This window comes from Kalmanozyma brasiliensis (assembly GCF_000497045.1).
Source record: "Kalmanozyma brasiliensis GHG001 unplaced genomic scaffold PSEUBRA_SCAF16, whole genome shotgun sequence".
Classification (NCBI taxonomy): Eukaryota; Fungi; Basidiomycota; class Ustilaginomycetes; order Ustilaginales; genus Kalmanozyma; species Kalmanozyma brasiliensis.
This window is the reverse complement of record NW_015961955.1, coordinates 320,883-344,134: the sequence shown is the minus strand read 5'-3', so window position 1 is coordinate 344,134 and position 23,252 is coordinate 320,883. Positions and strand designations below refer to the sequence as shown.

At 58.3% G+C, this 23,252-nt stretch overlaps 8 protein-coding genes across 8 annotated transcripts; 5 read left to right on the top strand and 3 right to left on the bottom strand.

The window, feature by feature from the left end:
* Window positions 1-679: 679 nt before the first annotated feature.
* On the top strand, window positions 680-4,753 carry PSEUBRA_001949 (Zn(2)-C6 fungal-type DNA-binding domain protein; the record flags this gene model as incomplete). The annotated part of the gene is made up of 1 exon (XM_059464708.1): window positions 680-4,753. One exon carries the CDS (start codon window positions 680-682, stop codon window positions 4,751-4,753), a length of 4,074 nt encoding a protein of 1,357 aa, XP_059320799.1.
* A 935-nt stretch (window positions 4,754-5,688) lies between these two features.
* Window positions 5,689-6,525, bottom strand: PSEUBRA_001948 (Ribosomal protein S2; the record flags this gene model as incomplete). The annotated part of the gene is made up of 1 exon (XM_016435143.1): window positions 5,689-6,525. One exon carries the CDS (start codon window positions 6,523-6,525, stop codon window positions 5,689-5,691), a length of 837 nt encoding a protein of 278 aa, XP_016293512.1.
* Window positions 6,526-7,121: 596 nt separating this feature from the next.
* Window positions 7,122-9,020, top strand: PSEUBRA_001947 (uncharacterized protein; the record flags this gene model as incomplete). Its single annotated transcript, XM_059464707.1, has 1 exon — window positions 7,122-9,020. One exon carries the CDS (start codon window positions 7,122-7,124, stop codon window positions 9,018-9,020), a length of 1,899 nt encoding a protein of 632 aa, XP_059321217.1.
* A 1,271-nt stretch (window positions 9,021-10,291) lies between these two features.
* On the top strand, window positions 10,292-11,068 carry PSEUBRA_001946 (Ribosomal protein S5, N-terminal; the record flags this gene model as incomplete). The annotated part of the gene is made up of 1 exon (XM_016435165.1): window positions 10,292-11,068. The coding sequence occupies one exon, from the start codon at window positions 10,292-10,294 to the stop codon at window positions 11,066-11,068; it is 777 nt and encodes a 258-aa protein (XP_016293511.1).
* Window positions 11,069-11,627: 559 nt separating this feature from the next.
* PSEUBRA_001945 (uncharacterized protein) lies at window positions 11,628-12,165 on the top strand (the record flags this gene model as incomplete). The annotated part of the gene is made up of 2 exons (XM_016435175.1): window positions 11,628-11,940; window positions 12,140-12,165. The coding sequence occupies 2 exons, from the start codon at window positions 11,628-11,630 to the stop codon at window positions 12,163-12,165; spliced, it is 339 nt and encodes a 112-aa protein (XP_016293510.1).
* A 243-nt stretch (window positions 12,166-12,408) lies between these two features.
* PSEUBRA_001944 (DNA polymerase type-Y, HhH motif) lies at window positions 12,409-14,409 on the bottom strand (the record flags this gene model as incomplete). Its single annotated transcript, XM_016435128.1, has 1 exon — window positions 12,409-14,409. The coding sequence occupies one exon, from the start codon at window positions 14,407-14,409 to the stop codon at window positions 12,409-12,411; it is 2,001 nt and encodes a 666-aa protein (XP_016293509.1).
* Window positions 14,410-15,133: 724 nt separating this feature from the next.
* On the top strand, window positions 15,134-19,642 carry PSEUBRA_001943 (Peptidase C54; the record flags this gene model as incomplete). Its single annotated transcript, XM_059464706.1, has 1 exon — window positions 15,134-19,642. One exon carries the CDS (start codon window positions 15,134-15,136, stop codon window positions 19,640-19,642), a length of 4,509 nt encoding a protein of 1,502 aa, XP_059320798.1.
* A 251-nt stretch (window positions 19,643-19,893) lies between these two features.
* Window positions 19,894-21,150, bottom strand: PSEUBRA_001942 (Nucleosome assembly protein (NAP); the record flags this gene model as incomplete). Its single annotated transcript, XM_016435145.1, has 1 exon — window positions 19,894-21,150. The coding sequence occupies one exon, from the start codon at window positions 21,148-21,150 to the stop codon at window positions 19,894-19,896; it is 1,257 nt and encodes a 418-aa protein (XP_016293507.1).
* Between the last annotated feature and the right edge of the window lie 2,102 nt (window positions 21,151-23,252).

Sequence of the window (23,252 nt, the reverse complement as noted above, 5' to 3'; positions counted from 1 at the left end):
TGAATGAAAATGCCAAAGTAGAGAGTCAGCGATGAGCATGACAAGCCGAGATTCGGCGCCAAACCCGCCTAGCCGAACGGGATGCGAGTGTGACAGTTTCCAAGGTGTCTTTTCCTATTCGGCTTGTGTCCTCCCGACTTGGCGTCCTCTCCTTCCATCCATCTTCCACCATCGCCCTCATCCACCGTCATCGCCATCACCATCCTTTCCTCAGAGACTCTTTTCAAAGGCTTCAACACAGTGGCATCCCCTACCACGCATCGTCCTTCGCGTGATCTTAACAGCGCTTACAGCCGCCGCGTCGTGAGACAACCTTCCCCACCACAAGACCGCACGCGTACATCCGTCCGGTGGATACATATCATCGAGCTTCAACACCGGCTTCATATTGACCTTCTTCATTGCAGCGTTCCGTCGGAAGCTCCATTTCATCAACCCTCTCTGGCTACTTTCGTTGCCGAACACCGACCGCCGCCCATCTCGTCGGTTCCAGAGCAAGCCTTTGCAGACAGATCCTGTGTTTCATAGCACAGCATGCTCGCGGGCTCCATCTCTACCTCCCTCTAGGTCACATCCAGTCAGCCACGTCCCCCTGTAGCGAGCATTCTCGGATTGAATCCGGCTCGGATCGTCCGACACCAGCCACCAACACCGTCCGTTTCGCTTCTCATCCGCAGCCATGGTAAATCCTACTGCATCCTCCAATAGGGACTCATCCTCGGATTCCTTCGATCCCTCTGCATCCCGCGCGGACAATGGCGACAAGGAGATCGATAACAGCGCCGGCAGAGAAGAAGTCAAGATCTACAAGACCATCTCCAGGGTGCATCGTGCCTGCAATGCCTGTCGCAAACAGAAAGCGCGCTGCGACGGTCCCGAAAACCCGCCTTGTCGCAGATGCAGACAGGTCGGCATCGAGTGCATCTTTGAAAAGCCACCCAAGGAGGCTGCCCCTTCCTCTTCGGCCGCTCCGGATACGAGCGCAAGTGCCGACAGGATCCGCGTCTTGGAATCGCAAATGACAGGAATGCAGAGCATGATCTCGGAGCTCGTCGCTTCCATCAAAGCCAACACCAACGCCATTACTGCACCACCATCGCAATCACCCCGCGCCTCATCCGCCTCGTCCGCTTCGCCTCACTCATCGCGAGCCTCCAGGCAGGACCCGTATCATTCCCAGCATCGCCAGCAGGGCACCCCACTCCAGCAGAATCCGTACGCTCCTCCTCCGCATCATCGCAATCCGCAGCACGGCATCTCCCCTTCCGCCGCCGAAGGCATGCAAAGATACCCACCAGATGCGGGCCCGACCTCGCATCCGCAGCGCCCACCCTTTCCATCCGCTTCCCGTTCCTTCGGAAGCAGCAACAGCATAGCCAGCATCGGTCCCAATTCTATGCAATCCATGCCCGTCCAGGCTGCACAGGCGTATCCTCTGCAGCAACATCCCTCCTTCCAAGCACCATACGGCCAGCCCTCTTCAAGGCCCGATCAGAACCTTCTCCAGCAGCAGCCCGAGCTCGAGTCGTTCGACAATGCTTCCAACAGCATGTGGAACACCGGCCTCAACCCGTCCTCTTCATCTCAATCGTTCGATGCACATTCGAGGCGACGAAGTGGGTCGCGAGTCGCCTTCGACCAGGATGACAGAGGACGGCAATCCCAGTCTTGGCAAGGGCGCAATCTTGTCGGCTCGACCACGTCTCCTGCAGCAGGTTCAGCACCGCCCGCTGGCACTTCATCTGGTTGGACTCCTACCTCGTCGGGAACCAGTCAACCGCAACGCCACTCGAGTCGCCATCGTTGGACCTCTTCCGATCGTGCCGGCAGTCACAGTCACAGCATGGATCAGAACCTGACCCCGTCAGATGGTCCCACGGCTGGTGGCGATGACGGCGAAATGCGCGAGACCGATATTAGCAACGATCAGCTTAGTGCACCCATCGAAGCACTTCGAGGCCTCGCCGACGCTGCCGCTGCTGCTGCCGAGTCGGAGGGACACACTTCCAATGACTCCAGTGATGAAAAGACAGAGGCGGACAACACCATCGCTCGATCCAAACAGGGCGGCGAATCATCTTCAGCGCCTTCGCTGCAACTGGTCGACGAAGGTGGAAAGCGCACCAAATTTGCACAGCAACTGGACGACTCCTCCGAAACCAGTTCCAAGACTCCACGCAAGAAGAGACGTCGCGACACGAACGGCGAATCGCCTAACTCGGCAGCTCTGTCTGGCGCAGGTCTCGACGGCCAGGGTGGTACCGTTGGTTCAAATGCTTCAGCATCGGCTGCAGGCAATGCTGGTGCCAATGCCGCATCGCCCTCCGGTGGAAGCCGATCCGGCAGGATGGACGCACCCGGCCTCGTGTCGGGCGCACCTGGCGATCTCGTCACTTTGGGCCTCGTCAATGAGTCCGATGCGATCCGTCTCTTCGAGACGTTCCAGAAGGGCGTGCCCAAGTTCATCTCCATCTTCCATCTAGAGGACGAATCGATGACCACGGAAGAGGCGTACCATTACGTACGAACCACCTCGTACTTCCTCTTCAACGTCATGCTAGCGATCGGCGCCAAGGTCGAATGCGGTGGTAAGAGTCCCAGTCGTCTGTATCAGACGTGCATGGCGCAGGCGAAGCGGAATGCGAAAGACACCATGTTCAGCCCCGTGGCTGGCAAAGCAGCGGTGCAAGCTATGGTTCTGCTGGCTGCTTACAGCGAAAACGGCTGGCTGCCCCTCGGACTGTCCATCAGGATGGCGCAGGAGCTTGGCCTCGACCGATCCTTCCAGAAGCTCATGTCGGCTCTTCCGGCGTCTGGCTACGTACGTCACCCTCAGCCGCCCCCGCCTCCCAAGCACTTGACCTTCTACCACAACTCGCCCTCGTCTCACTACACCGGATCGCCTGGCGATGTCAACTCTGTGGGTGGCGACTCGGTCGATGGCAAGATTGGTGGTCCGGCCAGTGCCACTGGCGCTAATGCGGTAGCTGCCAACGCTGCTGCGAGTGGTGATGCTGATGCTGCTGCCAGACGCGAGCTCGACGAGCTCAAGGATCTGGCCCGAGGATCGAGGCTGTGGTTCTTCCTTTTCCTCTTTGATCACCAAGCCTCGTACGGGGCCGGTCGACCGGCGATGCTCTCCAAGCATTATGTGCGCAACTGCAGAGCCTTCCTCAAGCTCAACTATCCGCTGACGGTCAAGACGGACGCGCGTTTCATCAGCACGCTGGAGCTGCTCATCATCCGCGAGACGCACTACGATGCCATGGCGCCCTACGACCAGCCGGTCGATGCGCGCATGCTGTCCAAGATGCGCAAAGTCACCGAAGAGCTCAACGAATGGCACCAGTACTGGTCGTCGGACTTCGAGAGCCGAGGCTACGGCCAAGACTCGTTCTTCCAGCAGTCCCTGGTCCTGCAGTGCGCCAGTGCCGAGCTCTATCTATCCTGTACAGCGCTGCGTGGCATTCGGGACGCCAATGACGCTGACCAGATGGGTCCCGAGCAGAAGGAGCTCATCATCCAGGCCACGCGAGCAGCCGACACCTGTCTGAGCATCTCGGTCAACTCCAAGGAATACCGCGAGATGCTCGGATGGGCACCACACTATACGCACGTCACAGCTGCCTTTGCTTGCGTCTTTCTCATCAAGATCGCCCGCCTCTTCCCGCGTCAGGTGGACACCTATGGCATCTTCAGCAATGCCGAACGTCTGGCGAGTCGCTTGGCGGAGGTGCCCGCGAGCAAGTACGCCCGAGTCATTCGTATCTTGCTCGCTCAGGCGTGGAAGAAGATCGCGGACCTGAGTCCAGCCATTGGTCTCTACGCCGCGCTGGGAGCTGAAGCCACGCGACCGGGCGCTATCACGCCGGCCGAGATCAAGACCGGTGGACCGAGCGACTCGGGTATTAGCCTGCTGTATAAGCTGTTGCAGGACTACCAGAACGGTCAGGGTGAAGGTGAAGGAGCCGGCGGCGAGGGCGGTGCGCAGAACGCTTCGAACAACGAGGGAGCCAATGGCGGGGCTGGCGATGCTTTCGGCGGTACTGGCTCGGGCTCGCGCACTCCCGGCTTCAGCGACCTGATCAACAGCGGCAAGTGGTTGACAGCGGGCATCTCGTCGCCCTCTGTCGGCAACACAGGCACGCTCGCTTCCGCATCTGGCACATTCTCCCCGAACAAAGCCGGTCCCGGCATGCCCTCGCATCGCGGCAGCATCGCCGGTATCGACTACAGCAACATCACCTCCGGACCGGGGGACAACTTTCAATGGTCCTCCTTCCTCGGTGCGCACACGCCCTACGACGGCTCGAACCCCACCTCGCACCAACCCATCCAACTGCCGCTGTGGATGCAGGAGAGCACGGGAGGTGCCGACATGGCCAGTTTTGATGAAAAGCCGTCACCAGCTCCGCGCAGCTGGGGTCAACAGGATCAGTATAAGTCCCCCCTGCCGCACCCGCCTGGTCAGTATGCAAGTCCGAACTATCCGATGCAACAACCCCTCATGCCACCCCATCATAGGCATAGCAACTCGCTAGGCGTGCCACCGAGTCCGTTGCAGCACCAGCCCCCACAACAGGCACAAGGGGGGACAGCGCAGGGCGGGCCAGCGGGAGGGATGCAGGGTTTCGGAGGGACAAACTTCGATAGTGTACTCAGCGATTTAGGACTACCGTTGGATGGTCTGGATGGGCTGTTCGGTGAGGTGCCCATCAACGCGCCTACAGGACAGAGCAACTATTCGGTCTAGAGGAATTTGACAAAAGTTGCACAAGGCATTCGAGATTGTGTGTGAAGGTGCCGGGTTTGAAAATGCGTGTGTTGGACGAGTGAATGAGGGGACGAGTGTGTGTTGGGGATGTTGTGCGTGCGAGTGGTGAGCAAGTTTCCGGCACCAAGTGCGTTCTTGATGTCGACAAGCCGAGCCTGTCTTCAAGGTGACGTTTTGGACCGCGTGGCAGCGTGGGAAGAAGGACGGATGAGTGGCTGAGAGTCTTGATCGTGGCCATGCGCGTCTGACGAGCGACGGGGAGGTCCACGACGAGGCCTTCGGATCGCCATACGCCGTGCGTGAGGCATGGGCGCGCCCATCGTCGTCGTGGAGCACAAATTCATCTCCCAGCTCGCTAGTCGTCGTCGTAGTGTAATGGTTCTATCTCTGCTTCGGCACCGCCACGGGAGCCAGCATCGCCCGACGCACCACGCTGCCTCCTAGCCACCACATGCAGCAACCCCCGCCGAAAGATCTGTGACCATGCCACGCAGCCGCTTCAATCGTTCGACGTTCAGCCAGGTCCAAATCGGGGGGAAAGCACTTGCAACTCTCGAAACCTCGACAGGTTTCACGAGTCCTTTCTTCTTCACAAAACACAGACGGCATACGCAAAGATATGGTGTAAGGGGGGGATAAATTCGCGGACTATTGGATCTCTGGTGCATATCTTTACAAGACATTCTCCCTTTGCAGGAGCCGACACATCAGAGGCAAGACAACGCTGGGTACGAAAAGTGTGGGGACGGCGGCCCACCTTTCGAGGCTTTTTTTGATGGAGTGTGGATCGCTTCTTTGCGTCGCACCTCTACATCATCGGAGAAAAATAGACGAAGAGAGGAAGAAGTGTTTATGAACGAAGAAGCATCCACGGGTGAGTGTGCGAACCTGGTCGGAGAGGTTAGCGGCACAATTTACTCCCAAGAGCTGGTGGCCTGCTGGTCGGCGGCACCGTCGGCGGCCCAATCCTGGGCGCCCTCGGCGGACCAGTCGACGTTGCCGGTCTCGGTGGCGAGGTTGGCGGCGACGGCGAGGGGCACGTCAGCCTGAACGTCGGCGGCGCCCTCGGCGGCGGTGGGCTCGGCGGTCTCCTTAGCGGCCTGGGCGGCGGCGGCGGCCTCCTGGGCCTCGCGCTCAACCTCCTCAGGGTCACGGTAGAAGAACATGTCGGGCATGACGCTCAGGTCACCACCCTTGAGACGAAGGACGGTGCGGCAGAGCAACCACCAGAGCAGACCGACCGAGTGACGACCGCGCACGTTACCGGGGATGGCAACATCGACAAACTTGAGCGGCGAGTCCGAGTCGACAAACGAGATGCAGGGGATGTTGACGTAGGAAGCCTCGCGGATGGCCTGGTGGTCGACACGGGGGTCGGTAACCACAATGACGCGGGGCTCCTTGAAAGAGCGGGTGATGTAGTTGGTGAACGAACCAGGGGTGAAGCGGCCAGCAATGGCAGTGGCACCGGTCTGCGCAGCGAACTTGAGCACAGCTCGGTGGCCGTACTGACGTCCGCTGATCACACAGATGTCGGCAGGGTTCTCGATGGCAGCAAGGATGCGGGCGGCGAAGACAATCTTCTCCCACGTCTTGCCGATGTTGAGCAGGTGGATGCCGTCAGCGCGACGCTTGTAGATGTAAGGGGCCATCTGCTTGTCGGCGTTCTTGGTGCCGATGTGCGTCTGGGCGGCGAGGAGGAGCGAGATGTCCTCCTCAGTGGGGTTGAGAGCAGCAGGGACCTTGGACATGATGATGAAGAAGAAACGGAACCTCGAAACTTTTGCGTGTGAGGAGAAGGGAGGGAAGAGATGGTGTTGCCAGATTTGTGGATAGCGTCCGGCGCTGCGGGTCAGCTTCTCTGGCTGGCTGGCTGGCTCACAGTCGAGCCAGAGTCTTCTTGGACAGGAGACTGGAGCTGCAAGCCTGAATTTGGCAGCTGCGAATTTCCTCTGCCATAATCCAAAGCTCGGCCGTACTTGCCGCAGTCGATCGGGATCAATCTAAGTTCAGACTCATCGGGAGATTTAGTCGCGCCTCCACCTTCACGCGTGGCTCAAAAGATCAACACATGCAAGAGACCCTGCGGAAGGCCAAGCTTGCATGCAGCGCAACTTCTCCGACGTGCGGGCCAGACCAACACTTCTTGTACCTCCATCCGACCTCCTTCATCGCTCCATCAACCTCGCTACGGCGCCTCAACTCGACTTCTTGCCTCCAGGTATCCGACGTGCGCAGCCGATCTCCACGACGTTGCGCGAAGGTTGCGGGCAGAAAGCCACCTCGAAGACGCTTGTCATGACCTCACACCAAGCCAGCTGAGCGGTCAGCATAGGCACATATACCCATGACGTCGTCCGCCAGTGGTCGAGGAGATGACTCCAGCAACTCGCTAATCAGGAGGCTGAAGAAGCTTCGCATTGGGTCATGGTCGCCGTCATCAACCGGACGGCTTGCTAAGCCGCTGCCTCGACCGCCTTCAAGCCATGCGGCCGGACAGAGCAGCCAAGCTACACCGCTTCCGTCGTACTTGGCTCACCTAGCAGAGCCGTCTACACTACCAAGGCTACCATCGTGTCCAGCCTTTCCGCAGCCATCAGTCGATGGCTCGTCCAGCTCGACGCCAGTTGTTCAGCTGCATGCACCCTCGCGGCCCGCAGCGGCCGAGTACAGGCCGGGTCCTTCGCTATCCACCTCCTCTAATGGAGACGACCCGCAGCCCTTAACCTCACGACCTCCGCATTTGAGGCCTCCGAGACCATACGATGCTCATCCGTACTCTTCAAGTGGTAAACTAAACCATGCGGAGCCATCGACTACACAGCCCTCAACTCACAGGCCCTCCGCCCAGCAATCCTCGCACTCCTACTCATCGGGACTCAAGCACGCGGGCTCTGATGGCGTCACTCACGTTGAGTCGACCAGACTGCCGCCTAGACCGCCAGCATTCATTGTGCTTTCCGAGTCGGCAGACAGCAACCGTCATGACCTCCCGCACAGCCTGCAGCCTGGTGCTTCTTCGGCAACGCCGTCGTATCCATGGGAGCTGGTGCCACAAGAGAAGCGACGACAGCAAGACTCTGTCCTCGTACAGCCTCGTCCTAAGAGCGCTACGTCGAGTGGGAAGGAAAACATCGCGTCCGAGCATGTCTCCCCCGGGCCTACCAGAGGCCCTCCACGCAGACGTACAAGTGCCAGCGTCAGCCCGACACCACCCTCGCATGCGATTGGACAACGAACCTCTACATGGGACGTCCAGACTCCGCCGCGCAGGGGACCAAGCGCAAGCGTGGATAAGACACAAGCAACGGGATCGATGACTCCAAGCGGGTCACAAACAGACGTGAACTTTGCGCCATCGAAGGGCCAATGCTGGGGCATCAAGCAGAACAACACTCGCTGCACGAGGAAGGTCAGAGCAGTGGCCGGCGCGCAAGACCAACACCGAAGTCCTTCTCGCTCAGCACGGGCAGCGTCGGCACCGCCTGCGCTCTTGCATGGAGCCAGCGCAGCTGATCCTGTGGTCATTGAAGACTCCGAGGAGGGCGAAGTAGACGTAGAGGAAGTCTACTGCCACCAACACATCACAGGCGTCAACAAGCTTCCTGGCTTCTACCACTCGTATCCTTCAGGTACTAGCCTCGACCAAAGATCCTCCGTGTTCGTCAAATACAGCGACTGGCTGGGCACAACCCACTTGACAGACCATGCTGAAGGACTGCTTCGACGTCGCATGTCGCAGCAGCTCACCGACACGGATCGAAGAGAACGAGGCCACATCTACGTCTACGAGCTCCTCGCCCTCTCCAACGAAACCCACATCTGTCTGAAAGTCGGGCGATCCATCAAGGTGTTCCGCCGACTCAGCGAATGGACGGCGCAGTGCAAGTCGAAGCAGCCTCTTTTGAGGGCCCTGTTCCCTTCCGAGGAAGGACAGGGTCTGATCCCAGGCATGGACGCGCCGACCATGGAGGGTGTCTATCTCAGTCACCAGTGGGAAGCACTGATCCACCTCGAGCTGGACGCATTGGGCAAACGCGTCAAGGACACGTGCGTTGATTGTCGTCGACAACACCGCGAGATCTTCATGATACCTAGACGGCTGGAGTCTCCAAGCGGATCGCAACGGGAGCAGCTCGATGGCTACGATTCGGCCATCCAGGTGATTCTCAAGTGGATGCGGTTCGTCGAGATGCTGGCTTCACCTACTTCCAGCTCGACAAAGCCAGGGCCAATACGGCCATGACTTGTATCATAGCATAGACGGTGTACTTTCTACAGCGCGCGAACTCGAGTAACGACGACACATCAGAGAGTACATCCTCTTCTCCGCATGGCGATGCTGGCCGATTCGAAGGCTCTGAAGCGAGGCGAGTAAATTAGCTCCGAGTGTTAGGGCATCTAAAAAACCAAATCCAAAAAGAGCGCTAGCTTTTTACAGTTCTGTTATCGAGACACGTGACTTGCGCCGCCTTTGAACAAAGCGGCAGCAGAGCTAGCAATTTCGCATTTCGACCTCAGCCCGGCGCACATCAGCCAGGCTCACGGGTTGGAAGGTCTGGCCCCGGCAGCTGGAGAGCTTCCAGGCAGACGAGGCAGCACGCTGCAGCGCTCAGGGTCGGTCGCTGCGAATCAGCTTGCTCGTCATCGTCGACACTTCTACCATCCATCAACCATCCCCCTTTTTTCATCAACCTTTATACACATCAAGGTTAGTATTCGAGTCAACATGGAGGACCGTGCCAGAACGCGATAGCAAGGAAAGACTTGCGGAGGATCAGGATGTTGGAAGCAGGACGCAAAGAGCGGATAGGGAAGCAGTGAATCAAATGCTGGCAATGAGCATCGACAACAGCATCGGCAGCGAAGCAACCAAAAGGCATCATCGACAGCAGAGATTAGACATATTGACGATCCAGCAGCAAACACAACCTCACGGTGGGAGCATGGCATGACACAACCCAGCAGCAGGCGCAGACGACCCAGCGCACACCGACCAAAGCATGCAGCAGCCAGCGCGACCATACCCCTTCATAATGGACTGCGATGGCACGTACGAACAGCATACACTCGCCGAGCAGTTGTCGGCAAAGCGGGATAGACATGCGCTCTTGTGTCGCCGTCTTGGACACACTTCAGGAGTAACTCGACACATCTCGACCCAAGGAGCTTTCCGCCCGACCTTGATAGCCATGTTCCAATTGGCCATCATTGCTGCTCGCCATCACCGCATTCCTGGTCCGCAAACGCCTTTCAAAGCTGCTCCAATTCCGACATTTGCAACCCGCATTGCCGTCTTTGCACCAGTCGTCCAACACTTGCGCCGACCAACCCCTTTAACCGCAGTCTTGGGAAGCTTCTGCCTCTGGTCATCAAATTGCATTGGCGAGACGGAGTGATACAGGAGATACCGCGTTCTGGTTACGGTTGCCTCGACACACCATTCAGACGCAGCTTGACTGACTTTGCCTCTTTCATCTACTTTTCGTTGTACCCTCTACGCTCATCAGAATCAAGATGGCTGACGCTGCTCCCCGTGGACGTGGCGGTTTCGGACGAGACCGCGGTGGACGAGGCCGACGTGGCCCCCGTCGTGGTGGTCGTCGTGACGGCGAGAAGGAGGAGTGGGTCCCCGTCACCTCGGTCGGCCGACTCGTCAAGGACGGCAAGATCAAGTCGATCGAGGAGATCTACCTCTTCTCGCTCCCCATCAAGGAGTACCAGATCATCGACCTGCTGCTCCCCAAGCTCAAGGACGAGGTCATGAAGATCATGCCCGTTCAGAAGCAGACCCGTGCCGGTCAGCGTACCCGTTTCAAGGCTTTCGTTGCCGTCGGTGACTCGGACGGCCACCTTGGTCTCGGTGTCAAGTGCGCCAAGGAGGTTGCCACTGCCATCCGTGGTGCCATCATTGTTGCCAAGCTCTCGACCATCCCCGTCCGCCGTGGATACTGGGGTAACGCTCTCGGTGAGCCCCACACTGTGCCCATGAAGGTGTCCGGTAAGACCGCCTCGGTCATGTGCCGTCTGGTGCCCGCTCCCCGTGGTACCGGTATCGTTGCCGCCCCTGCTTCCAAGCGCATGCTCCAGCTCGCTGGTATCGAGGACTGCTACACCCAGTCGTCCGGTCAGACCGCCACCATGGGCAACTTCTTGAAGGCCACCTTCGAGGCCGTCTCCAAGACCTACGCCTTCCTGACGCCCAACCTGTGGCGCGAGATTGCCCCCCCTCAGACTCCTTATGTCGAGTTTGCCTCGCACCTCGCCCGCACCCAGAAGAAGTCGCTCTACTAAGCGTAGCGACTCCTTTGAGGGTCGCACCCCTTCGACTTTAAGCGACCCGACCCACCTCGCCCTCTCTCTCCATCCCCCGCTTCCCCTCTTTTCCCCCTTTGCTACTCTTTGCTTCGCCTCCGTATACGGGATGGCGATTCTGTATTCACACACACTCATACACACCCAAAAATGCGAAGCACTCTCATGTGCGACTTAGTCCATTGACGTCTCGGGTTTGCGTGTCTTGTCTGTCTTGAGAGTGTGAGAAAGGCTCTGTGATCCGAAGGACATGATGGGAGTACGAGCGAATGTTGAAGGTTGGGCGCAGTGGAAAATGAGTAGAGGCTGTTAGGGTGAAGCGCAACACAATTTCGGTGCGAAACAAATGCGGAGGGGTGCGTGCGCGATCGGTGTAAGGTTTGGATCGGGAGCGTCCAAGAAGAGGGCGAATTTCGGAACCGTCTCTCGGCCAAAATTGGAGATGGTCTCGCAGGCGCACACTCGCAGCACTCTACGCAGAGGCCTTTCTTCTCCATCACTCTCGTCACCATCACCACCTCTCTCATATTTATTCGTCATGTTTGCTCGCACGATCGCACGTCAGGCCGGCCCGTCCTTCCGTATGGGTGGTGTTCGCGCCAACTCGACGCTTCCCATCCCACCCAAGATTGCGACGCCCAAGTCGGCCTCGGGCCCCGCCGGCTCCGCTCGCATGGACAGCGTCGTCGAGTTCTACAAGTCGCTGCCTAAGGGTGCTGCCCCCCAGAAACGCGGCGGCGGCATCAAGGCCCGTTACTTCGACGGCAAAAACGCCTCCGGCAAACCCATCGTCGCTACCCTCTTCACCCTGTTCTTGATCGGGTACAGCATCGACTACGCTACCCACTTGCGTAAGTATCGCCCCGCCAGCATCGTCGCCCATTGGAGGGATTCGAGATGGATCGGCTTGCTCGATGGGAACGCAGCTCCCTCAGCCAAACCCCAATGCTCCATTCACATCTCGTCTACCACAATGGAACGAGAGTGCCGCGCCACATCATGCGAACGTATCACTGACATCTCTAAACTTCTGCTCTTGACAACAAACAGGTCACCACAAGAACAACCACCACTAGACACCTCCGTCGAACAGACACGTCCAGCACTCACCACGATCAGCTGTAGTCGTTTCGTCGGATGAATCAAGATTGATTATCAAGACCAGAATCCCGTTTGCACACTTTCGACCACGGGTTTAAGTGACGAGAGAACCGATTCCTTTGGCTGTTTGTGACGGTACAAATACACATGGGCACGGTGGCAAGAGACAAAGCATGCGAGATCTTGGGGAAGGAGGAACGACGACGATGGACCAGGGATCACTTGTTGGATCGCCGCACGAACGAGTCGAGCGGACCACGTTTCTTCTTCGGTGCGCTCGCGGAGTCGGCGCGATGGGACGGCGGTGGTTGTGGAGATGCACGTGAGGGAGGATCGAGCTGCGACTGATTGAGACAGGCGTCGATGTGTGCGTTGAGCTGATCGTTTGAGCCTTGAATTGGTTTGATGCAGATTGGGCACTGCGCCGCTGCGTTTGAGGACGGTAAGGGTGCGCTCGGCCCGGCCTCGTCGCTCTTCGACAGCGCGAGAGCTATCGTAGGAGATGCTTCGCGAACCTGTGTGGTTGCGTCGTCCTGACTGAGGTCGTGCACCTCTTGAAAGGGATCCCCGTTACCCTCGAGCGACTGCTTGATGGCGAGGGCGAGTTGGCGCTCTTCCTCTTGCTGCCACTCGTGCGCCGTCTTTCGCGGTCGTACTTGGGCCGCCTCTTCGCCTTGCGCCTCGCCATTCGACTGGCGCGTCTGAAAGAGCTTTCGCAGTCTCTCCTCGCCCGCTGCTGCGCCACGCAGGTCCACAAGATGGGTCACGCGGACGCCAATCAACCGCAGCGAAAGGGCGCCCTCACGCTCGATCTCCTGAAGCAGCAACGAGCTCGTAATGTCGTACAGCTCTTCAGCGCGGTGCACCAGTCGTGTCGAGGTACGAGCGCGAGAGAAGCGCTGGTAATTGTCCTTCTTAGCAACGAGGGTGATGGTCTTGCCTTTGAAGTCGAGTCGTTCGAGGTCTTGTTCCACGCGCTGAGCCGACTCCTTGAGTAGATCGAGCAACGCCTGTGTATCAGCGGTGGGGTTGAAAGTGTGTTCACGACCGACGCTTTTTCGTTCTTCGCGCTTGCTGGGCTCGACAACAGTATTGCCAATACCGAGATGAGCCTTGATGAGCCATTCAATCTTGCCATCGAGGGCGAGCCAAAGCTCGACGCGCTTGTTCCAGATCTCTCCGCAGGTGCTGACGCCGAGGCTTTCGAGGATACGCTCGTTGACTCGGCCAATGCCCGGAATCTTGCGGCAAGGGAGGTCCCGCATAAAGTCGACGATAGCCTTGCGGTCCGGCTGTACTCGAAATTGACCGTCTGGCTTGTTTCTGTCCGACGAGATCTTAGCCAGCATGGTATTGGGAGCAATACCGACACTCACGGTAAGTTGTGTTTCGCTTCGGACCTGGTCACGCAGTTGCTGAACAATCTGGTCGATGGTGCCACCGTGCTGCTCGATGTATTCTGTGATGTCGAGATACGCCTCGTCGAGCGAAGCCTTGGCCAAGTTCTCGTCGTACTGTTCAAAGACAGCCATGACTTTCTGACTGGCCTCGACGTAGCTTTGCATGTCGTTCTTGACTACGATGAGGTGCGGACAGAGCGCCTTTGCAACAAAGGTAGCCATGCCACTGCGAGCGCCGTACTTGCGAGCTTCGTAGGAGGCGGTGACAAGTACGCCGGAACCGACGCCGAAGCACTTGCCCTTGAGCGAAGGATCTCTGGCCAGCTCTACAGCGGCGTAAAACATGTCGATGTCGGTATGCAGGATGGTGCGGGAAAGGTCGCGGCTGTTCTCGAGACGCGTGGCCAAGTCTTCGATCTTGCGCTCGATGGAGAGCCATTCGTTGCTTCCAGGTGGGACCTGCAGGAGCTTTTGGTCCCTGCGTGCCAGCAGAGCGTTGATGCGCTCGGTAGTCTGAGCATCCTTCTTGCGCTCGTTTTCGAAGAACTTGCTGCCTTTGGAGACCTCGTAGATGATCTTGTTGATCTCGTCCTGGTCTTTTGCTAAGCCTGCTTTGGCTGAGGAAGGGCCGGCCATACGTTTGCGTAGACTTGCAAGCGCAGCATCATCGTCGGCTGTGTCTAGCGTGGAGTTGCCGGGCGGTCCAATGTCAAACTTTTGCTTCTTGCGGGGCGAGGTGGAAGGTGATGCAGCGGTGGGATCGTTCTTTGGATCGTCAAAGACATCGCTGTTGGCGTCTCTATCACGGAAGAAGTTCATGACTGCATGATGGGAAGGGGTGGCGGCTGTGAAGCGAGAAGCGCGTCATGGCGAGCCGCACCAGCCCCACTACCTGGTGTACGAGGTGACACCGATGAGATCGTCCATGGTCTGTCTATGGGTTTTGTATGTTGTGGGCGAAGATGAGGAAGCTGGGTGGAGCTGAGCTGAGTCGAGTGACTGCGCAACGAAGCGTGGATTTAGCGAGACCCTGAATCTGTCACGCCCAAATTTCCAGGCGCGCTGTGCGACTGCAGAGAGGGGGCGTAAGATCAAAGCATCAGGGTCCAACGCTGGCTGCACGCCCAAGACAAGAGCATTCAGGCGAACGGGTCACTTTCACAACTCAGCTTCACTCAATCACCACACCAAGCTTCGCTTCCATCTTATACCGGCTCGTCCTTCTCTAACTTCGCATCGCAGCTGCAACACGCAGTCGCCGCAGACAGACGACGATCTGCCCACTCTCGCTCATCTCATTCCAAGCTTGACCCACCGGCCTGCCGATCTCTGGACCCTTCGCGCACAGTACACTTCTCTACGTCAACTCAACACGCCAGCTGCGCAATCTCACCGATCGACCCGGCGGAACTTTACTCATCTTTGATTGAGTCTGACGTAGATCGAGACCCCTCTCTCGGCGGGAGAACTCTCGATGGTCCTTTCATTTATCTGATCGCGTGCGCCAGCGAATGTCATCTCGAGGATCCTAGCGATCGCTGCAATGACGGAGGCGTCAAACCGTGTCGATCCGCGCGGCGAGGGCAAGATAGGTTTGCCCATGCGTAGAATTGCAATACCGCAGTCGCCCACCACACCTCTGCCATTGCCGGCTCCGCCTTCCGATCCTGCGCTGAAGGAAGTGCAGCCCAAGAAGGGGGTTCGTGTTCGCGTCAACTCGCTGAGTGCGGCTGCTATGTTCAAAAGCAGCTCTGCCTCCTCCGCTTCCTCGGCGACACCTTCGTCTCAACAGCCAGACAGCTTCAAGTCCAAGTCAAGACCCCGGTCAGCCACTGTCACGGATGCGGGAACACCACCTGTCTTTGCGCAGTCCACTTTCGCCCAAGTCAGCAGCCATACAGCCTCGAATTTGTCCATGCCGATGCACGCCTCTCGCCCGCCGCTCGGACCCACAACCAGCTCTTCCGCCTCCGTCAGTCGCATCTTTTCCTTCCGCTCTCAATCTCGCAAGGAGCCGGAATCCTCGACGTCGGCCGGTTCCGGCAATGGCCTGAATCGTCGCAAGTTCTTTGGCAGGAGCAACAGCATCCGAAGTCTACTCGGAGGCAGCAACGCTAGCTCAGCAGGTAGCAACCCTCTCAGTGCTGGGTCCTCGTTCGTAAGTGACACAATCTCGGGCGCGTCAATACCAAGTTCATCCGAGGCAACTCCTGCTCCCGGACTCTTGCGGCGCATGGGCAGCAAGAGCCTCCTCAACGTAACCCAAGCCAAGGCCGGCGCCACCAGCAACGCATCTTCCGATGACCTCGTGTCCACCGCATCGGCAGAGTCGCACACGCCAAAACGCTTTTCAGACTCACTCAAAGGCATGGGTCGACGGCGTGGAAAGACCAACTCCCGAGAGACCAGCAATTCACGCTCCAGCTCGGAAGCACACCCTGCTGGCCTGGTGCAAGGAGAGGCCCCGACGGGTCACGGAGCCTCCTCTCGAAAGAGCATCGAAAGCGTCCGCTCTGGTTTATCGGTCACGTCAGCCGAGCCACATCCGCGCTCGTCCGAATCTAGCTCTTCGAATCAACATGGGCAGTCTATTCCTCGTGCTCACGAACAGCAAACGAGCGTGCCAAAACGACTCACGGGATGGCTCTACAACATGGTCGGCAGCGACAACATGTCCGCATCTCGAGAGGGTGGTGCACCTCTTTCGCCCGTACGCGAGGCGGAGAATCTCGACTTCGGACACGCTAGCCCGACGCCTGTGCGTCAGGACCCGGGCGGAAACAACGATGATGATGCCCAGTCCATGTCTCCGCAGCCCAACGCACCTTTCAGCCTGAAGGCCGGCGCCATACTGCAGTCTCTGACCCCTGCTGGATCAAATAAGGCAATCAAGATGACAAGCGCATCGTCAGGTGGCAATCCCCCATCTACTTCCGTCTCGTCTAGTGGCGGCGGGAATGCAGGCTCCGGGGGCAGCAGCAGAACGTCAGTCAACAACGCCGGTAGCGGAGGTGGCGGGAACAATGCCAGCTGGGTCCCAGCTGGTGTCGGCTTTGATCGCGCCTTCAAGTTTTTCATGGACAGCGACGCTAGCAGCAAAGAGGACGAGGGATGCTGGCTGCTCGGCGTCTACCACGGACCTCGACAGGTGGGCAGAGGTGTTGCGACGGAAGTGTCAGCGCCGCAGGCTCCTGCAACAGCGACAGCGTTGATCGCCCAGGAAGCAGGAGGCGACGAGAAGAGCATGGAAGCCAGAGCATCTTCTCCTTCCTCTCTCGTGTCCACATCGTCTCCACGTCCGAGTCCACTCGATTTGATCCGCTCCTCTCGGATCTCTTCGTCGCCTGCATTCGATCGCGCGTCCTCCCCGTCGATCAGAGAGGAAAGCCGCGTCGGCAGCTCCATCTCCACGGCGGCTACCGAATCCACTTCCGACAGTCTCCGTACCAAGTCATCGGCTACCAGCTTCAACGTGGTCCCGCGCACTCCTTCCTCACTTCATGCCGACTCGAACTCTGCGTTTCAGCGTGACTTCGCTTCAAGGATCTGGTGCACCTATCGCAATAGTTTTGCACCCATCTCGCGTGATGGGACCATCTCAGATCAAGCTGCTTCGGCGGCTGAGGTGTCTGCAACAGCTCTGCTCGAGGCATCTCATGACGTCGCCGTTCCGTCAACACCGTCCGGCCAGTCATCCTTCACGGAAGCAGGCCGATGGAGCAGTCCTCCGACTTCGGCTGGCCGCGGCTGGCTCGGCCGCAAAGTGACCGAGAGTAGCGCCGGCCAGGAGGCTGCCATGCAAATGGCCGGACTCGGCGCAGCACTAGGAACAGGGTATGCCAACGCCTCTTCGACACTGGGTGAAAAGATGGGCATCACCAACCTCTGGAGCAGAGCTACAGCAGCGGCGCAGGCTGCCGGGTTTAGTCGCGCTGGACTGACCACGGATTCTGGGTGGGGATGCATGCTACGTACGGGCCAAAGCCTTCTTGCCAATGCGCTCGTCAACGTTCATCTGGATCGTTCCTGGCTGCGAGAGGCGCCACCGATGCGGCAGGTGGATTACCTGCAAGAGCTCGCCGGCGCTTCGCTCGAGCCTTCTGCGGAGAAACAGAATCTCTCGGAATGGCGAGAAGAGCGAGCGCGCCATTCGACTTATATCAGGATCCTCAGTTGGTTCCTCGACGACCCCAGCCCAGCCTGTCCGTTTGGGGTGCATCGCATGGCAAGAGAGGGCAAGCGGCTTGGCAAAGAGGTGGGCGAGTGGTTTGGTCCTTCCACAGCTGCAGGCGCCATCAAGCAGCTGGCCTCCGAATTTCCTTCCGCAGGCATCGCTGTCGAGCTCGCGCACGACGGTGTCTTTTACCTTGACGAGGTGCGAGTCGCTGCTGGAGCGAAGGCTCCCATTAAGGCGTCGCAGCATTTCGGCAAGGCTCGAGCCTCAAGCTCCGACGGTCCTGGTATCAAGGCAGATGGCGTCACCTGGCAAAGACCTGTGCTGATTCTGATCGGCATCCGACTTGGTCTTGACAGCGTCAATCCGATCTACTACGAGTCCGTCAAAGCTACCTTCTCTTTCCCGCACAGCGTCGGCATCGCAGGAGGTCGACCCTCTTCGTCCTATTACTTTACCGGTCATCAAGGCAACTCGCTCTTCTATCTGGATCCACACAACGTACGTCCCGCAGTCCCTCTTCGCTATCCTCCAAGCGAGTTTCCGCCGGCTGTTTCACGGCAACACGACATGGCTCATCGCTTTGTGCTCGAGGACAGAGATGACGAGGACGAGTGGTGGTCGCACGCGTATTCAGAGGCTCAGACGTCCACATTCCACTGCGAGAAAGTGCGCCGGATGCCTATCAAGTCGTTGGACCCGAGCATGCTCTTGGGCTTTCTGGTCAAGGACGAAGCAGACCTCGCAGATCTGTGCGCTCGCATCAAGGCTCTGCCCAAGACCATCTTTTCCTTTGCCGAGTCGGCGCCCAAGTGGGTCGACGATGACGACTTTGACCCGAGCATGGAGAGCTTCTCGGAGTCTTCGGTTGGCGGAGAGTCTGACGATGATGACGCCGACGAGAGGAAGGACAGGGAGGCTGTTGAGCGTGATTTGCGAGCCACCGGCAGCCAAAACGAGCAAAAGCAGAGTTCAGCGCTTTTCGCAGACGGCAAGAGTGTCTCCGTGTCAAGTGTCAATCTAAGCGATGCAGCGCTGAGGGAAAGCCAGCAGAGGACCGCGGAATGGCTCGGAAAAGGCCGAGCAATGCCGAGCACCTCGAGGAGACCTGACGCTCCCGCTAACCCTGGTATCGCATTCCCGTCCCTCGATCTGCTGTCCTTGCAACAGGAAGGGCAGGCGCTGCAGAGACCTTCGCGGCTGGACGCTCGTCAGGTGTCAACTTCTTCAGCTGCGACGACACGGCCTGTTCGACGCGGCAAGGATGACGCCAGCCCGGCGGATCGGACGAAGGGTCGAGATCTCACGGCATCACAAAACTTTGCTGCTCCTCGCCCGCAGCGAATTTCGCCATCGCGCAGTCCGAACGAGGCTGGCGCCGACGAGAGCTTCTCCACCGTGCATCTGTCGGATACGGAAATTGGTTCTGCATGGGAAGAAGTTTCGGACGGTGGCACCATCGCACCATCTTCCTCTGCACGCCGCGGCGTGCTGCGCTCTGCCTCCCCACCGCGAGCGATAGACACCCGTCTGTCTTCCACCGCAGCTGGAGGCGACCCTGGCGCCGTACCTTCTCATGCGACCGAGGCTGTCGAGGAGAATCCGCTGTCACCAATCTCCATCGTCAGCGACGGTGACTTGGTCAGCCTCAGCCTCGACACACCGGTCAACGAGACACCACTTTCAACGACGCGTCCCGCCGAAGAAGGGAGCTACTTCGGACTCACCGCAGCGCATACGCCCCTGTCGTTGCCGAGACGCAGATCGCAGTCCAGGTCGCCGCCTTCCGTGCCTCCTGTTCCAGCTGCATCCCGAGCAGAAGCGACGCAGAGCAGGCAGACCGACCTCAACTTAGACACCAGCCACGATGATTTCTAGCACCCTTCACACTGGTTGTGAAGGCAGCCCGTTCCTGATGACTCAAGATACCCCTTCTCAGACACTTGTCTGCTTCATGTGCGTGTGCCATGTCAGCTGAGTCGTCTTCATCGCGCGCTCTGTATCACACATCTGAGGAGAGCAAACAAGATGACAAGATCAATTGGGAAAGCATAAAGCAGATTCTGGAATCGATACTGGGGAGGTTTGGCTGATGAGACTACTTGTGATGCGAGAACCGAGAGAGACATTTACTGTTGCTTGCACTCCTGGGGGTCTTGCGAGCCGGCCATCTGGGAGCCGGCAGATGCGCCGAGCTGCGACTGACGGCGTGGCTGGTCCTCGTCGTCATCATCCTCGTCCTCGTCCTCGTCATCCTCATCGTCAAAGTCGGCGTCGTCGAGATCGTCGAGGTCCTCGTACTGGAGCGCCTTGCCGGTGAAAAAGTCGACGGCGTGCGGGATGATGCGGTCCTTGAGGTCCTCGCCGATCTGGTAGTCGAGCTCCAGTCGCTCGTCCAGCTCGTCGAGGTCGGCATCGTCGTCCTCCAGCTCGCCGTTCTTGGGCGGCTTGGGTGGGTTGAAAAAGTTGAAGAACGACTCGACGGGCACCGAGCGCTTAACGGTTCGCGTCTGGTTGGTGTTCTTGTTGCGCTGCTTCTTGGTCTCGATCTTGTGGGTGAGGTCCTTGTCCTCCTTCCAGTCAATCTTGCAGCCCTCAGCGTGGTCGTAGACGAGGTCGCCCGAGAATCCAACCTCGTCCTGGTAGTAGTACGACTTGGTGAGGATCTGATTGGAGAAGAATTCGTTCTTGGCGCTGTCAAACTCGAACTCGAGCTTGAAGCCGGCCTGGTCGACGAGGTAGCTCATGCGAACGTCGACAAGGGCGCGAAGGGCCTCCTCGTCACGCTCGGTGATGAGCTCGGAGAGGGCAATGTGGTTCTTGAGTGCGGTAAGCCAGAACTCGGGGATACCGCTAGCACCGTCGGCGGGGGCCTTGGCATCGGCGAGCGACTCGGGCTGCTCGTCCTCGTCGTCCTCGTCGGCGTCGACAGCCTCACCGGCCTTGACCTCTTCCGAGGTGGGCTCCTGCTTGCCCTGGATGATGGCGGCACGTCGCTCGTAGAGGGGCTTGTATCGCTGGGCGTACTTCTTCTCGAGCTCGAGGATCTCCTTCTGGAAGTCGGCCTCGATCTTGTGGTGCTCCACCTGGACACCCTTGAGGCCCTCTACGCGACGACGGACGTGATTGGGAAGCGACTCGACGTAGCCAGACGAGCGACCGACGAGGCTGGAGAGCTTGTCCTGGACCATGGCGGCAAGAGCGGGGTTGCCCTGAAGAGCAGCGGCGACATCGACGGCGTTCTCATCCTCCTCACCGATGGTGCCGACGGTGGGTCGGGAAAGAGCCTCGCGGGTGAGGGGCTGGTTGCTGAGAGGGGTGTTCTGAGGAGTAGGCGCGATGGCGTCGGAGTTCTTGCTCCTGCCAATCTCCTGAGCGCCCGACATGGTGACAAGTAGAGTGGGTGGAGGTGGAAAGAGAGGGTTGCGAAAGGGCCAGGGAGTGGTCGTAGAGTGACCTCGAGAACAGAGACGGTGGGCGACGAAGCTATGCGGTCTCTGCAAGCGTAGATGATGGAGACGGAAAGAGGACGAGTTGGTGGATGAAGGGTGGGTGGAGGCGAGAGCGATGGAAGGGAATGAGTGTTCAAGTCGGTAGCGTCGACGACCAGCGCCAAAAAAAGCTCAAAATCCCAGCCAGGCCGCCCAGTCAGTCTAGGCTGAGGAGCTGCTGGATGGTCAAGCCACCACCGCGACCCAGCCAGAAACAGAGCGCGAAAAGGTGGAATTTGGGCTGAGCCAAAGCCAAAGCGCAGCAGCAGCAGCAGCCAAAATCGCGTCAAGTCGATTTCAGTCAGGGCTTTGGGCCCAAGCCGGCGCCACAGCTGTTCGTGTTGCTCTTTCTTGCTGGTCACTTGACTGAAATTTTGTGATTTGTATCCAGCCGTGGGCTGACTGAGTCAACGTTTGAATCGATTCGAGTTTGTTGGCGTCGCCTCATCTTCAAGCTTGGCTCCGAGATGGACTCTGAGCCTGTAACTTGGTTGCTATACGCCAGACGCGTTCTCTCGACGCCCATTGATCTGCAGAAGCTGGCTGCTGGAGAACAAAGGCAAAGCTCAATGGACCACCTGCTGATGCCCTTGCTTGCGTCCGTGCGCATTGAAACAGCATTGCGCGAGCTGTCAAAAGACACGAAACTGGTATCTCTCTCTCTTGGCTATCTCAGCTGTCAAGTGGGCTGTATCGCGTCCCCAAAAAAAGAGGCATCGTGGAACAATGCACGGTCTCGCTGATAGAAAATGTGATCCATGTTAGCATTTGAATGGCACACAACAGAAGACAAAATCGTAGGGAATCGAAAACGATTTCACTGTTCTGACCTCGTATCGGGTCCAGGGTTGTCTCGGTGCGGAGCGAAGATAGCAGCCACGGAACTCCTCGGTCGCTCTGACACCGCATCGGCAGGTCGCGAGGCTTGGCGCGGCGTTTCTGGACCATCAAGGTCTAGGCTGATGTGCTCAGATGCAGGGTCTTGAAACTATACCACGAAGGACCTCTTCGTTCACATTGTCGCGATTCTTCTATTGTGATGTGGCGGTGCTGTTTTTCCGCCATGCACCGTGGCGATCCCGGTCAGACGAGAGGCTCCCAAGAGCAGTGTTTTTTGGCTTTCGGCTCACAATTTCACCGAGTTTGCCGCCCTCGCTTGCCGCGGCTTTGCTAGAGGCAAAGCTCACCACAGCAGAGGCAGAGAGCGTAAGATGACGCGCTGCTGTGACCCTTGACCGGCGGCAAAATTTCGAAGCCGACCACGATCCTCTAGCAGGATGGATATTCATCCGTCTCTGTGTCGAAGCAGTACAGCAGACGAGCTCGGGCTGAGACCAAGGTGTGGCAATGGCTCAACGCGGTCGATGGGCACGCAGGCACAAGGTCAACGTTTCGATTCGCCTATCTCGGTCACGCCAGCAGCCATCTTCAGACGGAACACGCTCACAACAGATGAGCAAGTCGGGAACGGACCCCGCATATGAACCAGCAGACGTGTCACTGTGACAGAAGAGAAGAGAGGTCAAAGCAATCACATCTTGAACGTCGAGCAGACAGGATAGGCACAAATCCAGCTCAATTTCAAAGTCTGGCTCGTATAATAAACCACGCATCCACCACGCTTTAAATTCGCCAGATAGCCGGCGTGCTGCGTCGTGCCTGTGGGATTTTGGTGATTTGTGTGGAGTTTTGCTTGGCCTTGGTCTCCATCCGTCCATGCGCACGACACTTGAACCCCTTCCACCATCTCTCATCTCGTCGACAGGACATCGCACAAACAACCTCGAGCAGCAAAACACCTGCAGCAGCTCGAAGGACACGAATAAGCCTCGGAACAACCCAGCTGGCACCTGCAACACGGTCGATCCGAGCTGCAATCCAATTCAACCTCAGATCACCACATGGCTCAACACAGCCTCATTGCATCGTGTTACCGAGAACCCTCTTTTTGACAGCTAGCCATCCATCCTGCGCCCTCGATTCCGGATTGTCTCTGT